Source organism: Salvelinus namaycush, chromosome 38 (genome assembly GCF_016432855.1).
Source record: "Salvelinus namaycush isolate Seneca chromosome 38, SaNama_1.0, whole genome shotgun sequence".
NCBI classification, from domain to species: Eukaryota; Metazoa; Chordata; class Actinopteri; order Salmoniformes; family Salmonidae; genus Salvelinus; species Salvelinus namaycush.
Window position 1 is genome coordinate 17,133,569 of NC_052344.1, and position 16,749 is coordinate 17,150,317.

The following is a 16,749-nucleotide window of genomic DNA, read 5'->3' on the forward strand; positions in this document are numbered from 1 at the left end:
GAATGTTTAAAACAGAACTACCAAAACCTTTGCTGTTGGTGAACCTGAACAATCAAAATCAAATATATTGTAAAACCCGTTCAGCAGGTATAGTCAGATGAGAGTTACGTCTCCGGTAGTTGAATTTTATTCCAGTAAAAAACAATTTTCAACAGCGCAAAGATACCAATAACCTAGCAAATGACAGCGGTTGTCATTCAATGAATAAATCCTAATATCACGCAAGCTATTTTAGCATTTGAATGCTGAAGGTGCCCGTAGATGTGCAAGATCAGGAACAGGCGCCCTGGTCAGTTTGCGAAACTGGGAACGGTGCGCAGTTTGACTATAGGCTACTGATATCGCCCGGGGTTGTTCAGCATGCAAAATGACTTGTAGATCAATGACTGCCAACACAGTTAAATGCAGTTGGACACTGAAGGAGAGGACGCATCAGCTGAGAGGTATTTTCAGAAGATAGAATGTAATATGAGCAAAACATTTTAGTGAACCAGCGATTCGTAACTTTTGAATTGAATTGAATTGAATTTCTGACCGATCCATCCTGCATTTGGATCGGTTTAGGGTCCGCGGAACAATGCACTCGTATCTTAAACATTTGATTAGGGGACCGATGTGTATCGGTGAATCATTACATCCCTAATGTATACTCTATGTAGTGGAAGGTTGTCTGTGGTTCTGATATAGAATGACTTCAGTGTATACATACAGTAAATCAAATCAAATGTTATTGTCACATACAAATCAAATTGTATTTGTCACATACACATGGTTAGCAGATGTTAATGCGAGTGTAGCGAAATGCTTGTGCTTCTAGTTCCGACAATGCAGTAATAACCAACGAGTAATCTAACCTAACAATTTCACAACTACTACCTTATACACACAAGTGTAAAGGGATGAAGAATATGTACATAAAGATATATGAATGAGTGATGGTATAGAACGGCATAGGCAAGATGCAGTAGATGGTATAGAGTACAGTATATACATATGAGATGAGTAATGTAGGGTATGTAAACATATAAAAGTGGCATTGTTTAAAGTGGCTAGTGATACATGTATTACATAAAGATGGCAAGATGCAGTAGATGGTATAGAGTACAGTATATACATATGAGATGAGTAATGTAGGGTATGTAAACATATAAAAGTGGCATTGTTTAAAGTGGCTAGTGATACATGTATTACATAAAGATGGCAAGATGCAGTAGATGGTATAGAGTACAGTATATATATATGAGATTAGTAATGTAGGGTATGTAAACATTATATTAAGTGGCATTGTTTAAAGTGGCTAATGATACATTTTTTACATCAATTTTTCCATTATTAAAGTGGCTGGAGTTGAGTCAGTATGTTGGCAGCAGCCACTCAATGTTAGTGGTGGCTGTTTAACAGTCTGATGGCCTTGAGATAGAAGCTGTTTTTCAGTCTCTCGGTCCCTGCTTTGATGCACCTGTACTGACCTCGCCTTCTGGATGATAGCGGGGTGAACAGGCAGTGGCTCAGGTGGTTGTTGTCCTTGATGATCTGTATGGCCTTCCTGTGACATTGGGTGGTGTAGGTGTCCTGGAGGGCAGGTAGTTTGCCCCCGGTGATGCGTTGTGCAGACCTCACTACCCTCTGGAGAGCCTTACGATTGTGGGCGGAGCAGTTGCCGTACCAGGCGGTGATACAGCCCGACAGGATGCTCTCGATTGTGCATCTGTAGAAGTTTGAGTGCTTTTGGTGACAAGCCAAATTTCTTCAGCCTCCTGAGGTTGAAGAGGCGCTGCTGCGCTTTCTTCACCACGCTGTCTGTGTGGGTGGACCATTTCAGTTTGTCCGTGATGTGTACGCCAAGGAACTTTCCACCTTCTCCACTACTGTCCCGTCGATGTGGATAGGGGGGTGCTCCCTCTGCTATTTCCTGAAGTCCACGATCATCTCCTTTGTTTTGTTGACATTGAGTATGAGGTTATTTTCCTGACACCACACTCCGAGGGCCCTCACCTCCTCCCTGTAGGCCGTCTCGTTGTTGTTGGTAATCAAGCCTACCACTGTAGTGTCGTCTGCAAACTTGATGATTGAGTTGGAGGCGTGCATGGCCACGCAGTCATGGGTGAACAGGGAGTACAGGAGATGGCTGAGAACGCACCCTTGTGGGGTCCAAGTGTTGAGGATCAGCGGGGTGGAGTTTCCTACCCTCACCAACTGGGGGCGGCCCGTCAGAAAGTCCAGGACCCAGTTGCACATGGCGGGATCGAGACCCAGGGTCTTGAGCTTAATGATTAGTTTGGAGGGTACTATGGTGTTAAATGCTAAGCTGTAGTCGATGAACAGCACTCTTACATAGGTATTCCTCTTGTCCAGATTGGTTAGGGCAGTGTGCAGTGTGATTGCGATTGCGTCGTTGTTAGGAATTTTGTTAATAAATAGTTAAAACAAATTCTAGCTTTAGATAAAACTATAACTAATTGAACTCTGCATGCCTGGTGAAAAGAGATTTGTGTTGTGGGTCATAAAATAAGCAGAAAGGGTCGTTAAACTATGGTTGAACTGACCCAACTTAGCCCTGAGGTGTTTAGATAAACTTTTTAGGTCTTTCATTATCTTGAGTTGTCTGCTAAAGTGGTAATAAATTATAGTGAGCCTTCAGGATAAATGATTATATATGTGTCATGTGAGTGCCCTGGGAAGTTGGAATGAACTTTTGAACCTGTTTTCTATTTGTCAGGACAATGAGACTTAATTCTGTAACCTATGACGTCATATCTTGTATATAAACCTGTGTTTATGATCAAATGGGAGTTTGCTCCGAGAATAAACACTACTATTATCTAATTTTGATAAGACTGTATCCTGTCTATTTTATGTTAATAAGTATCTTACAAATTCTTATAAATAGACAGATTGAATTTAATTAATGAGTACATTAGAGGAATTATTTAATTCCACTAACAGTCGTCTGTGGACCTATTAGAGCGGTAAGCAAATTGGAGTGGGTCTAGGGTGTCAGGTAGGGTGGTATGATCCTTGACTAGTCTCTCAAAGCACTTCATGATGACGGAAGTGAGTGCTACGGGGCGATAGTCGTTTAGCTCAGTTACCTTAGCTTTCTTGGGAACAGGAACAATGGTGGCCCTCTTGAAGCATGTGGGAACAGCAGACGGGGATAGGGATTGATTGAGTATGTCTGTTAACACGCCTGCCAGCTGGTCTGCGCATGCTCTGAGGACGCGGCTGGGGATGCCGTCTGGGCCGGCAGCCTTGTGAGGGTTAACACATTTAAATGTTTTACTCACGTTGGCTGCGGTATGTATACTGTATTCTGTTCTATATGTATTACATGTGACTTAGTTTGTCCAGAAATACTCAGATAACGCTCTTGAGATTGGCATTGAGTGGTACTCCATGTGTGATATGGGACGAGGTCATAAGTCACAATGTTTCCCTCTGTGTGTGTGTTTCCCTGTGCGTGTGTGTTTGTTTCCCTGTGCATGCATGGCGTGTGTGTGTGTGCAGATGGAGGATAAGAACAGGCAGCTGCTGGAGCGTTTGGAGCTAGCAGAGCAGAAGCTGCAGCAGACCATGAGAAAGGCTGAGACCCTGCCAGAGGTTGAGGCTGAACTGGCTCAGAGGATAGCAGCACTCACCAAGGTGAGAGGACACACACATACACGGTCACACACACATAAACACACGTGTGTGCATGCAGACTCAGACGCAGCACACGTTGCTCCCATCGTTAAAGTAACTCCAGTGCTTCCAGATTTCTATGAATTATGACCTAAAATGAAATACAATATGAGTGAAATAGTTCCCTTCACACAGTTTTACAAATTAATTATGTTAAAAAGCATATTTTCTGTGTTGGAATGTTGTGGGCATACCGCAACAACCGAATGGTGTGGGCGTATACCGATCATATAAAATATTCATGCAAGTAGACCGCTGATTGGCCAGCTCATCCTCCAGGAGCAAATAGCAAGCATTTTTGAAACAGTCTGTTTGAGGTGGGGTCTTTTATGTGTTCTTTTCCAATTTATGCTTAGGCCACAAATACGAGTATAGGATGAGTCAGCTAAATTATTTGGGTATGAGTTAACAGAATATGAACTTTTAAAATCACTGGACAGTTACTTTAACCGCTCCATCATATTCTAGGAGAAGTCATTTCAAAACTGCTTATGTATAACTGATTATCATCATACATGTAGAATATTCCGGAGTGAGTCTTTTCAATAATGTGTTGTTTGTTATGTGTTAGTACTGTATGTGCAGGCTATGCATGGGATCACCTCTGACCCTGTAATATGTTCCTCTCCTCTCCTGCTGCCCCATAGTCTGACTCGAGCTCCGCCTCCTCTCCTGATGATTATCAGTTTGTTATGGAAGCTAAACTCCAAGACATGAACTCCATTCTTAGGAAGGTAGTCCCACAGGGTGCCACAGTACTGTCGCTAACTACTAGACTACATTTAAAAAAAAAATCCATGCTGGTTTTCTTTCTTTCTGTTGTCGCGAGTCATTGTACTGGGATTGCTTGTGGGGGATCTTTGTTTTTCCTTGTGTCCGTAGGCAGGGTTGAAACTGTGGGGAAAGCTGCATGTCACTGGCTGGGCTCATTGCTAGTAGACTTAACTGCTGCAGCAACTGCTTGTGACCTGGCCCTTCTCTCACCCCTCTCTCTACCTGTGCTTTGGTGATCTATCTGTTCCATCTGAGACTGGAGGAGTAGAGGCTTTTGGCTCTGTCTTGTCTTGTTGCCCCTGCATTATGTGCCTGTGTTGCCCTCCATGGCTGCTAAACTGGCGGGTCACTGTGCCCCCTGCCCCCCTTTCTCCCCCCCTGTCTGTGTGGTGGCCCCTGCAGGCGGAGGAGCGCCACGGCAGCATCGAGGAACGCATGAGGCACCTGGAGGGACAGCTGGAGGAGAAGCACCAGGAGCTGCTCAGAGTGAGTCACCCCCGGGGGACTGTGCTAACATGCTAGGCTAGGTTATGCTACATGATGCTATGCCGCCTGTGTGCTGACCATGGGCAGCCTAGCGTGCTAGCTGCCATAAGGCTAGTATGCTAGATTAAGCTACATGCTGCTACATTCTGCTTTTGAAAGTCACACACTTTGTATCTTTTGTCCCCCTCAGGCTCGGCAGAGAGAAAAGATGAACGAGGAACACAACAAGCGCCTGTCGGACACGGTGGACAGACTTCTCACAGAGTCCAACGAACGTCTTCAGCTCCACCTGAAAGAGAGGATGGCTGCTCTGGAAGAGAAGGTTAAACATGGAGACCACATCAATACCAATATGTCATAAAGTTTTATTTCAGATGAATTTGAGGAAATGGCCATAGATTGACTGGAATACTTCCCTTTCCATTTCAGAATGTTTTAATACAAGACTCGGAAGGCTACAGAAAACAGTACGAGGATTCAATCCATGAAAAAGTACGTCCCCCCGGATCAGAAGTGATTATGTTTTTCTCTCCCTCAGTTTTTAATTTTACACGAGGTTGGTTTAATAAAGTGCTTTTTAATAGATAAATAATGATCTGGGTGTTGGGCTTTGGGTTTAATTTGTTATCATCTTCTCCATTGAATATTCACAAGAAACCGTTGCTCTCGGTTCAGATAGTGAGATAGTTATAATCCATAACCAGGCAGAGTACGAGAACTGACTAGCAAGTGCTGTCCAATCATGTTGTGGTGATTGAAATTGAAATCCAGGGTTTTACAGTAATGAATAAGAAACTTCACAAGGTTTTCTGTACACCTCATGTCGTCCCTGTTTCCCGGCTTCCCTCCAGACTCATCTGGCAGATGAGATAGACAAGCTGAGATCAGAGTTGGACCAGTTCCGACTGAGAACAGGCTCACTCACAGAACCCACTCTGTCACGGTATGGGTGAGTTTGTAGGACAGTGTGTGTGTGTGTGTGTGTGTGTGTGTGTGTGTGTGTGTGTGTGTGTGTGTGTGTGTGTGTGTGTGTGTGTGTGTGTGTGTGTGTGTGTGTGTGTGTGTGTGTGTGTGTGTGTGTGTGTGTGTGTGTGTGTGCATATGCACTAAGTGTACAAAACATTATGAACACCTTCCTAATATTGAGTTGCACCCCCCCTTTTGCCCTCAATTCGTCAGGCCATGGACTCTACAGGGTGTCGAAAGCGTTCCACAGGGATGTTGGCCCATGTTGACTTCAATGCTTCTCACAGTTGTGTCAAGTTGGCTGGATGTCCTTTGGGTGGTGGATCATTCTTGATACACATGGGAAACTGTTGAGCGTGAAAAACCCAGCACAGTTGCAGTTCTTGACACAAACCAGTGCCTCTGGCACCTACTACCATAGACTGTCCCAATGCACTTAAATGCACTTGCTCATTGTCACACATGGCACACATACACAATCCATGTCTCAATTGTCTCAAGGCTTAAAAATCCTTCTTTAACCTGTCTCCTCCCCTTCATCTACCCTGATTTCAAGGGATCATGGCTTTCACCTGGATTCACCTGGTCATTCTATGTCATGGAAAGAGCAGGTGTCCTTAATGTTTTGTACTCTCAGTGTAGTTTGTGTGTGTGTGTGTGTGTGTGTCTGGTTGGGGGATTCCTTTTAAATAGATATCCTACAGAAACCCTCAGAAATAATGTGTCATGTCTCTGTTTGTTCAAGATGGAGTAGTGACAGAACATAACTGTAACATTTTCCCAACATCTCCATTTAGATTCAGCTACATTTCTCTGAGATGATTAGAGATAGCATCACTACATAGATCCTTCTGCTTCCCTCCAATACCTACATTTAAATTAGATAACATTTTTCCACTGACAAAATGTGTGATAAATTCCAATAACTGGGCTGGAGTTCTGTGATGACAGCAGCTGTCATGATCTCCTGATTGTCCTCTTCAGTCACAACTCATTAGAAAAGCAATTTGCCACCGGTTGAAAACCACACAAGCACTGACTGTTGATTCCTTACAAATTGCCTGATACATCACAACACTGTCTTCATACTAGATAAGCAAGCAGGCCATTTTAAACAAGCAGATCCTCTTGGTTTTGGTATTATGCTTTGCACAATATCTGCGATTTCAGTGCTGCCTTTGAACAAACTTGATGTTACGGTGTCTGACATGCATGTTCTCTCTCTCTCTCTCTGTGTATCTCTATCTATCTATCTATCTATCTATCTATCTATCTATCTATCTATCTATCTATCTATCTATCTATCAGGTCTCACCTGGACACGTCGGGGGAGCTCCGCTTCTCCCTGGGCTCCCTAGCTGAGACCCAGTCAGACCACTACCGGTCAGCCAAGGTCATCCGCAGGCCCAGGAGAGGACGCATGGGTCTCCGCAGGGACGAGAGCAAGGTCAGGAACTAGTCTCTCTCTGGTCAGCCCTGGCTGAGGTAGAGGCAGTAGTAGGACTATTATATCCATTAAGCCAGGAAAGCTTAAACAAGTACAGATAAAGTCTTTGAACTCTGTATGACATACATGGTTGCATGGAGCCAGACTGTTAGCATTAGCACGACAGAGGGAAACCTGTTGGAGATGGGTGTGATTGGTTAGCATTGCCTTTGAGGATCATTGTTATAAATTGCTACTGTTACAGTGTCTCAGGATTGTAACATAAATCACCATGAAGACTGAAATAACCTGGAGATAAATACTGACATTCTGCATTCATCTTAGAAGCTTGTTTCAGCGTATTTTTTTTAAATTAAAAACTATTTAATGGTTTATTAAGATACTTTGGGGCGTATTAAAAGTCAAGCCTCATTATTTTGTCTGATGAAAGGAGAATTAGTAGAGACATTTTAGGCTCCCTGAAGCTGACAGCTTTACTTAGCCAATTATTTTATCAAACCAAAATACTGCATTGAATGTATTAATCATAATGTGTGCTGTAATATTTGTACAGTGCAAAAACATATTCAAGTCTCTTTACATAAAACTTTCACATCTCTCTACAGTTATGTCATCCTGCCCATGATGTTTTACCAGGGTTACCTCAAGAACACTCCCTTCCCTTGATTAGTGCACACTTCCCTTGATTAGTGCACACTTCCCTTGATTAGTGCACACTTCTGTATCTGTGAACCCTCCCTCCCCAACAGGCTAAGTCACTGGGGGAGCACGAGTGGCGCTCTCAGCAGCTAGGCATCCTGGGTAGCCACCCGTTTGAGAGTGAGATGTCTGATATGTCGGACATTGATGACGATGACCGGGAGACCATGTTCAGCTCCATGGACCTGCTGTCCCCCGGCGGTCACTCAGACGCCCAGACCCTAGCCATGATGCTGCAGGAGCAGCTGGACGCCATTAACAAAGAGATACGGTACGGGACCTTAACCCTGCTCTTATTGGACAGAACATGCTAGGGACCAGACATTTACCTGACCTTAACCCTGCTCTTATTGGATAGACCATGCTAGGGACCAGACATTTAGCTGACTTTAACCTTGCTCTTATTGGACAGACCATGCTAGGGACCAGACATTTAGCTGACTTTAACCTTGCTCTTATTGGACAGACCATGCTAGGGACCAGACATTTACCTGACCTTAACCCTGCTCTTATTGGATAGACCATGCTAGGGACCAGACATTTAGCTGACTTTAACCTTGCTCTTATTGGACAGACCATGCTAGGGACCAGACATTTACCTGACCTTAACCCTGCTCTTATTGGATAGACCATGCTAGGGACCAGACATTTAGCTGACTTTAACCTTGCTCTTATTGGACAGACCATGCTAGGGACCAGACATTTACCTGACTTTAACCCTGCTCTTATTGGACAGACTGTCACACCCTGGCCTTAGTTATCTTTGTTTTCATTATTATTTTAGTTATGTCAGGGTGTGACATGGGGAAGTATGTGTTTTGGTTTGTCTAGGGGTTTGTAGGTTTAATGGGGTAATGTCTTGTCTAGGTGTTTGTATGTCTATGGCTACCTAGATTGGTTCTCAATTAGAGACAGCTGTGGTTTATTGTCTCTAATTGGGAGCCATATTTAAGGCAGTCATGGGCATCATGTGTTTGTGGGTAATTGTCTATGTTGAACGTTTGTTGCTTGTCTGTGCACTTACGTTATTTAGCTTCACGGTCGTTTGTTTTGTTAGTTTGTGTATAGTGTTCGTTTTTTTGTGTTTTTGTGTTTTTTCTTTCTTCCACAATAAAGAGATGTATTTTGCACACGCTGAGCCTTGGTCCAATTTCTCACAAGAAGACGATCGTGACACAGACCATGCTAGGGACCAGACATTTACCTGACTTTAACCCTGCTCTTATTGGACAGACCATGCTAGGGACCAGACATTTACCTGACTTTAACCCTGCTCTTATTGGACAGACCATGCGAGGGACCAGACATTTACCTGACTTTAACCCTGCTCTTTTTGGACAGAGCATGCTAGGGACCAGATAAAAACTGTGGGTCTCATTGCCAGGAAACACCCCTAGTGACTGATCTTTATGTAAATCAAGTTGTATGTCAGGCGGATAAAGTTCCTTGGGAAACATTACTGACACATTGATTTGATTAATCCATGTTGGTCACTTCATTGTTGATCGGTAAAATATGCCTCTTAGTGCTTGACGTGAGGGAGAGCTTCAGGGTGTCGGCCTAGCTTTCTCCACCCCTAAGGCTGGCTCATCCTATCAGTGGGCTACGTGCCTCGGGTTTCTGTGGCGATGAAATTGAATTAATTAGATAGTAATTGATTGGATATCCAGGGATGTGTGTGGACACACTTGTCTTCAGGGCAGAAGCTTGTTGGCTCTTGTCTGCAGAGTGTGATGCCCTGTCTAGATGAATAAACACAAACCTCAGATACTGCCAGTTACAGTACCTAGAAAAGCTGCGAGGAGCTGACACTGATATACTGTAGTTTTATTCAAGTATTGATCATTTACCCAGTTAGCTGTCAAAATAATCTATTGTATTAAGATGATTAACACTTGGTTAACATTGGGAGCCTGACACAGTTTGAAATCAAACAACAGTATTTACTGGTTTGGGCTTATTCAAGATACAAGGTCTGTTACTTGCTTGTTAATATTGTACTGATCTTCTTGTCTGGTGATTAGCAAAGTATTATTTCACACAACCCTAAGCTTAAGTGACATTTTAAAGCAAAGTGTTGTTAATTTACCTAAGGCCTTTATTGTTTTTTGCTTATAAGCACAATCGATAGAGACATGCCTCATCAGGGTGATTATGCTGAGTTGGAATACGATTTCAGCTCCGATGGCAGAAAGCCCTCTGAATTAATTTCTAAACTAATTAGTGTTGTGAGGTAGTGTTGTGCACCTATATGGTTTATGAGTAATGAACTGGCTTTTTGTCTCCCGGCTTTGTCTTTAAGAGGAGCCCTATGGGTCTGCAGTGGGGATTTCCATGAACATCCAGAGAATTGAACCACAAAGGACCAAGGGATTCTGAGAATTCTCAGAATCTTGTTGGATGAATGATCTTTCTATATATTCAGTGGCTGAATACAGCTGTGAAATAAGTCTAATCAATCCCTCCCTCCCTCTCTGCCTCCCCCTCTCTCCCAGACTGATCCAGGAGGAGAAGGAGTCGACAGAGCTGCGGGCGGAGGAGATAGAGAACCGTGTGGCCAGCGTTAGCCTGGAGGGTCTCAACCTGGCCCGTATGCACCACCCCGGAGCCTCCATCACCGCCTCGGCCACCGCCTCCTCCCTGGCCTCTTCCTCCCCGCCCAGCGGACACTCCACCCCCAAGTTGGACCACCGCAGCACCGCAGACATGGAGCGCATGGGTATCATGACACTGGTACGCTGCTGGGGTCAGGACGGGCTGTGGGTGTGGTGGGTGGGTGGGTGGGGGTTAGTTGTGTGCGTATGTATGTGTATGTACGAGTGTATCCCAGTCTTGACGAAGGCTACCACAGCCGTATCGGGCTCTGTCTGTATTGTGGTGCAGGACAGGGCCAATAGAAGCACCTGGGATCAGCATTCAGTATGCTGTGTTTGGCCTCTCTTTCTTTGTTCTCAGCCTTGCTCTTTCAATAGACCTCATACGACTACTTCACCTGAGCCGCCCTTGATTATTCTAGAACGGAGAGTAAACTCAATTTGATGGTAAACTAGTAACCTCAAATGACCATGGACCAGATTTCAAAGCAGCTCCAAGAGAGAGCCAGACATAGATTTTTTTCATAAGCCAGCCACTTGTAAAAGCATGTATTGGCTTTCTTTCAACTTTATTTAGATGGTGTTCTTTCCTTGATAGATTATGCAACTCAATCCATCTGGCTGAGGTCCATTACCTACCGACCTATCTGTTAGGTCAATAAAAGTACTGTCTACATTAGGTCAATAAAAGTACTGTCTGTTAGGTCAATAAAAGTACTGTCTGTTAGGTCAATAAAAGTACTGTCTGTTCGGTCAATAAAAGTACTGTCTACATTAGGTCAATAAAAGTACTGTCTACATTAGGTCAATAAAAGTACTGTCTACATTAGGTCAATAAAAGTACTGTCTACATTAGGTCAATAAAAGTACTGTCTACATTAGGTCAATAAAAGTACTGTCTACATTAGGTCAATAAAAGTACTGTCTACATTAGGTCAATAAAAGTACTGTCTACATTAGGTCAATAAAAGTACTGTCTACATTAGGTCAATAAAAGTACTGTCTACATTAGGTCAATAAAAGTACTGTCTGTTAGGTCAATAAAAGTACTGTCTACATTAGGTCAATAAAAGTACTGTCTACATTAGGTCAATAAAAGTACTGTCTACATTAGGTCAATAAAAGTACTGTCTACATTAGGTCAATAAAAGTACTGTCTACATTAGGTCAATAAAAGTACTGTCTGTTCGGTCAATAAAAGTACTGTCTACATTAGGTCAATAAAAGTACTGTCTACGTTAGGTCAATAAAAGTACTGTCTGTTAGGTCAATAAAAGTACTGTCTACATTAGGTCAATAAAAGTACTGTCTACATTAGGTCAATAAAAGTGCTGTCTACATTAGGTCAATAAAAGTGCTGTCTACATTAGGTCAATAAAAGTGCTGTCTACATTAGGTCAATAAAAGTACTGTCTACATTAGGTCAATAAAAGTACTGTCTACATTAGGTCAATAAAAGTACTGTCTACATTAGGTCAATAAAAGTGCTGTCTACATTAGGTCAATAAAAGTACTGTCTGGTAGGTCAATAAAAGTACTGTCTACATTAGGTCAATAAAAGTACTGTCTACATTAGGTCAATAAAAGTACTGTCTACGTTAGGTCAATAAAAGTACTGTCTACATTAGGTCAATAAAAGTACTGTCTACATTAGGTCAATAAAAGTACTGTCTACATTAGGTCAATAAAAGTACTGTCTACATTAGGTCAATAAAAGTACTGTCTGTTAGGTCAATAAAAGTGCTGTCTGTTAGGTCAATAAAAGTACTGTCTACATTAGGTCAATAAAAGTACTGTCTACATTAGGTCAATAAAAGTACTGTCTGTTAGGTCAATAAAAGTGCTGTCTACATTAGGTCAATAAAAGTACTGTCTGTTAGGTCAATAAAAGTGCTGTCTACATTAGGTCAATAAAAGTGCTGTCTGTTAGGTCAATAAAAGTAATGTCTGGTAGGTCAATAAAAGTACTGTCTACATTAGGTCAATAAAAGTGCTGTCTACATTAGGTCAATAAAAGTACTGTCTGTTAGGTCAATAAAAGTGCTGTCTACATTAGGTCAATAAAAGTGCTGTCTGTTAGGTCAATAAAAGTACTGTCTGTTAGGTCAATAAAAGTACTGTCTGTTAGGTCAATAAAAGTACTGTCTACATTAGGTCAATAAATGTATAATAGTAATAATGTCTGTCAAAACAGAAAATGTGTGTCAGTCTGTCTCTTGTGAAAAAAATAGCCTTGTTGTCCTATACTGTAGTATATTCTTCTTTATGGCAACAAACAATAGAAGAGTCACACATACAGCATGGGACAAGACAAGGAGCACTTCAGAGTACATAAACATATCCATCTACAAATATCCCATATTTCATTAGCCTGTAAATTTAGTACAAGCATTCCAAGTCAGAATGCATGGATTGGTCAGAAGGTTCGATCTGATCTTCATCTTAGTCACAGCAGTGGACAAACACGGTCTGCTTAAACTAATAACACACTAATTTTCTGTCTGTCTGTCTGTCTGTCTGTCTGTCTGTCTGTCTGTCTGTCTGTCTGTCTGTCTGTCTGTCTGTCTGTCTGTCTGTCTGTCTGTCTGTCTGTCTGTCTGTCTGTCTGTCTGTCTGTCTGTCTGTCTGTCTGTCTCACACACACACTCAGCACACTGACCCAGGGTTGTAGTGCTCCAGATGTCCCCATCACAGGGAGTCTGTCTCTTTTTTCTATCCTCCACTGGGCTAAAAATATTCAAATCCCCACAATCCATCCAGCCATCCATCCAGCCAGCCAGCCATCCAGCCATCCATCCAGCCAGCCAGCCAGCCAGCCAGCCAGCCAGCCAGTCAAACGGTCTCAGAGAGTGAATGTTGCCAATACCCAGGGGCTTTTAAAGAATGAGCCTTTGATTTTATTGACCTCTCAAATGAATAGTGGCAAAGCAGGTTATTTTGTCAACAAATCACTGTAACTGATTGTGTGGTGTAATGTGTAATTGACAGGTTATGTGCCCACCTGATGGTATATCGGCTAGCCATGTCTATAACTATACATGAGGTGTTTCTGTATGGGGGAGGACATTTAGTTTAATCTTACTGATTTACTGTAAACTGCTGTTTTCCTTTTCTTTCCTGTCCTCCACCCTGCAGCCCAGTGATCTGAGGAAACACAGGAGAAAGGTACAGTACTAATGATATGTTCATTTTATTACATTAGACATTTCAAATGCATAGTACCTCTGTCTTCCAGTAGATGACTGTCATGGTCTGGTGTATCCTTGCCATTATTGGACTCTGAAGACCTATAAGCAAACAATGTTGTAGAGATTGATGTGTGAGGTGTGACTATCAAATCAAATCAAATCAAATTTTATTTGTCACATACACATGGTTAGCAGATGTTAATGCGAGTGTAGCGAAATGCTTGTGCTTCTAGTTCCGACAATGCTGTAATAACCAACAAGTAATCTAACCTAACAATTCCACAACTACTACCTTATACACACAAGTGTAAAGGGATAAATAATATGTACATAAAGATATATGAATGAGTGATGGTACAGAACGGCATAGGCAAGATGCAGTAGATGGTATAGAGTACAGTCTATACATATGAGATGAGTAATGTAGGGTATATAAACATAAAGTGGCATAGTTTAAAGTGGCTAGTGATATGTATTACATAAAGATGGCAAGATGCAGTAGATGATATAGAGTACAGTATACACATATACATATGAGATGAGTAATGTAGGGTATGTAAACATTATATTAAGTGGCATTGTTTAAAGTGGCTAGTGATACATTTCTACATAATTTCCATCAATTCCCATTATTAAAGTGGCTGGAGTTGAGTCAGTATGTTGGCAGTGGCCACTAAATGTTAGTGGTGGCTGTTTAACAGTCTGATGGCCTTGAGATAGAAGCTGTTTTTCAGTCTCTCGGTCCCTGCTTTGATGCACCTGTACTGACCTCGCCTTCTGGATGATAGCGGGGTGAACAGGCAGTGGCTCGGGTGGTTGTTGTCCTTGATGATCTTTATGGCCTTCCTGTGACATCGGGTGGTGTAGGTGTCCTGGAGGGCAGGTAGTTTGCCCCCGGTGATGCGTTGTGCAGACCTCACTGTCCTCTGGAGAGCCTTACGGTTGTGGGCGGAGCAGTTGCCGTACCAGGCGGTGATACAGCCCGACAGGATGCTCTCGATTGTGCATCTGTAGAAGTTTGTGAGTGCTTTTGGTGACAAGCCGAATTTCTTCAGCCTCCTGAGGTTGAAGACGCGCTGCTGCGCCTTCTTCACAACGCTGTCTGTGTGGGTGGACCAATTAATTTTGTCCGTGATGTGTACGCTGAGGAACTTAAAACTTTCCACCTTCTCCACTACTGTCCCGTCGATGTGGATAGGGGGGTGCTCCCTCTGCTGTTTCCTGAAGTCCACAATCATCTCCTTTGTTTTGTTGACATTGAGTGTGAGGTTATTTTCCTGACACCACACTCCGAGGGCCCTCACCTCCTCCCTGTAGGCCGTCTCGTCGTTGTTGGTAATCAAGCCTACCACTGTAGTGTCGTCCGCAAACTTGATGATTGAGTTGGAGGCGTGGGTGAATAGGGAGTACAGGAGAGGGCTCAGAACGCACCCTTGTGGGGCCCCAGTGTTGAGGATCAGCGGGATGGAGATGTTGTTACCTACCCTCACCACCTGGGGGCGGCCCGTCAGGAAGTCCAGGACCCAGTTGCACAGGGCGAGGTCGAGACCCAGGGTCTCGAGCTTGATGACGAGTTTGGAGGGTACTATGGTGTTAAATGCTGAGCTGTAGTCGATGAACAGCATTCTCACATAGGTAATTCCTCTTGTCCAGATGGGTTAGGGCAGTGTGGTTGCGATTGCGTCGTCTGTGGACCTATTGGGTCGGTAAGCAAATTGGAGTGGGTCTAGGGTGTCAGGTAGGGTGGAGGTGATATGGTCCTTGACTAGTCTCTCAAAGCACTTCATGATGACGGAAGTGAGTGCCACGGGGCGGTAGTCATTTAGCTCAGTTACCTTAGCTTTCTTGGGAACAGGAACAATGGTGGCCCTCTTGAAGCATGTGGGAACAGCAGACTGGGATAAGGATTGATTGAATATGTCCTTAAACACACCAGCCAGCTGGTCTGCGCATGCTCTGAGGACGCGGCTGGGAATGCCGTCTGGGCCTGCAGCCTTGCGAGTGTTAACACGTTTAAATGTTTTACTCACCTCGGCTGCAGTGAAGGAGAGCCTGCAGGTTTTGGTAGCGGGCCGTGTCAGTGGCACTGTATTGTCCTCAAAGCGAGCAAAAAAGTTATTTAGTCTGTCTGGGAGCAAGACATCCTGGTCCGCGACGGGGCTGGTTTTCTTTTTGTAATCCGTGATTGACTGTAGACCCTGCCACATACCTCTTGTGTCTGAGCTGTTGAATTGCGACTCTACTTTGTCTCTATACTGGCACTTAGCTTGTTTGATTGCCTTGCGGAGGGAATAGCTACACTGTTTGTATTCGGTCATGTTTCCGGTCACCTTGCCCTGGTTAAAAGCAGTGGTTCGCGCTTTCAGTTTCACGCGAATGCTGCCATCAATCCACGGTTTCTGGTTTGGGAATGTTTTAATCGTTGCTGTGGGTACGACATCGTCAATGCACTTTCTAATGAACTCGCTCACCGAATCAGCGTATTCGTCAATGTTGTTGTTGGACGCAATGCGGAACATATCCCAATCCACGTGATCGAAGCAGTCTTGAAGCGTGGAATCAGATTGGTCGGACCAGCGTTGAACAGACTTGAGCGCGGGAGCTTGCTGTTTTAGTTTCTGTTTGTAGGCTGGAAGCAACAGTATTGTAGAGATTGATGTGAGGTGTTACTATAGTGTAATAACAGTATTGTAGAGATTGATGTGAGGTGTTACTATAGTGTAATAACAGTGTTGTAGAGATTGATGTGTGAGGTGTGACTATAGTGTAATAACAGTATTGTAGAGATTGATGTGTGAGGTGTTACTATAGTGTAATAACAGTATTGTAGAGATTGATGTGTGAGGTGTTACTATAGTGTAATAACAGTGTTGTAGAGATTGATGTGTGAGGTGTTACTATAGTGTAATAACAG

The 16,749-nt window shown here is 43.3% G+C and overlaps 1 protein-coding gene across 5 annotated transcripts in view; it reads left to right on the forward strand.

Annotated features, from left to right (window-relative positions):
• LOC120032155 (liprin-alpha-2-like) overlaps window positions 1-16,749 on the forward strand; it is a 278,259-nt gene that overhangs the window by 224,453 nt on the left and 37,057 nt on the right. For all 5 annotated transcript variants that reach the window (XM_038978121.1, XM_038978122.1, XM_038978123.1 and 2 more), the window contains 9 exons: window positions 3,508-3,642; window positions 4,858-4,941; window positions 5,132-5,263; window positions 5,371-5,433; window positions 5,793-5,884; window positions 7,216-7,354; window positions 8,104-8,324; window positions 10,549-10,786; window positions 13,783-13,812. In XM_038978121.1, coding sequence (XP_038834049.1) covers window positions 3,508-3,642; window positions 4,858-4,941; window positions 5,132-5,263; window positions 5,371-5,433; window positions 5,793-5,884; window positions 7,216-7,354; window positions 8,104-8,324; window positions 10,549-10,786; window positions 13,783-13,812 — 1,134 coding nt within the window. The remainder of the gene's footprint in view (window positions 1-3,507; window positions 3,643-4,857; window positions 4,942-5,131; window positions 5,264-5,370; window positions 5,434-5,792; window positions 5,885-7,215; window positions 7,355-8,103; window positions 8,325-10,548; window positions 10,787-13,782; window positions 13,813-16,749) is intronic.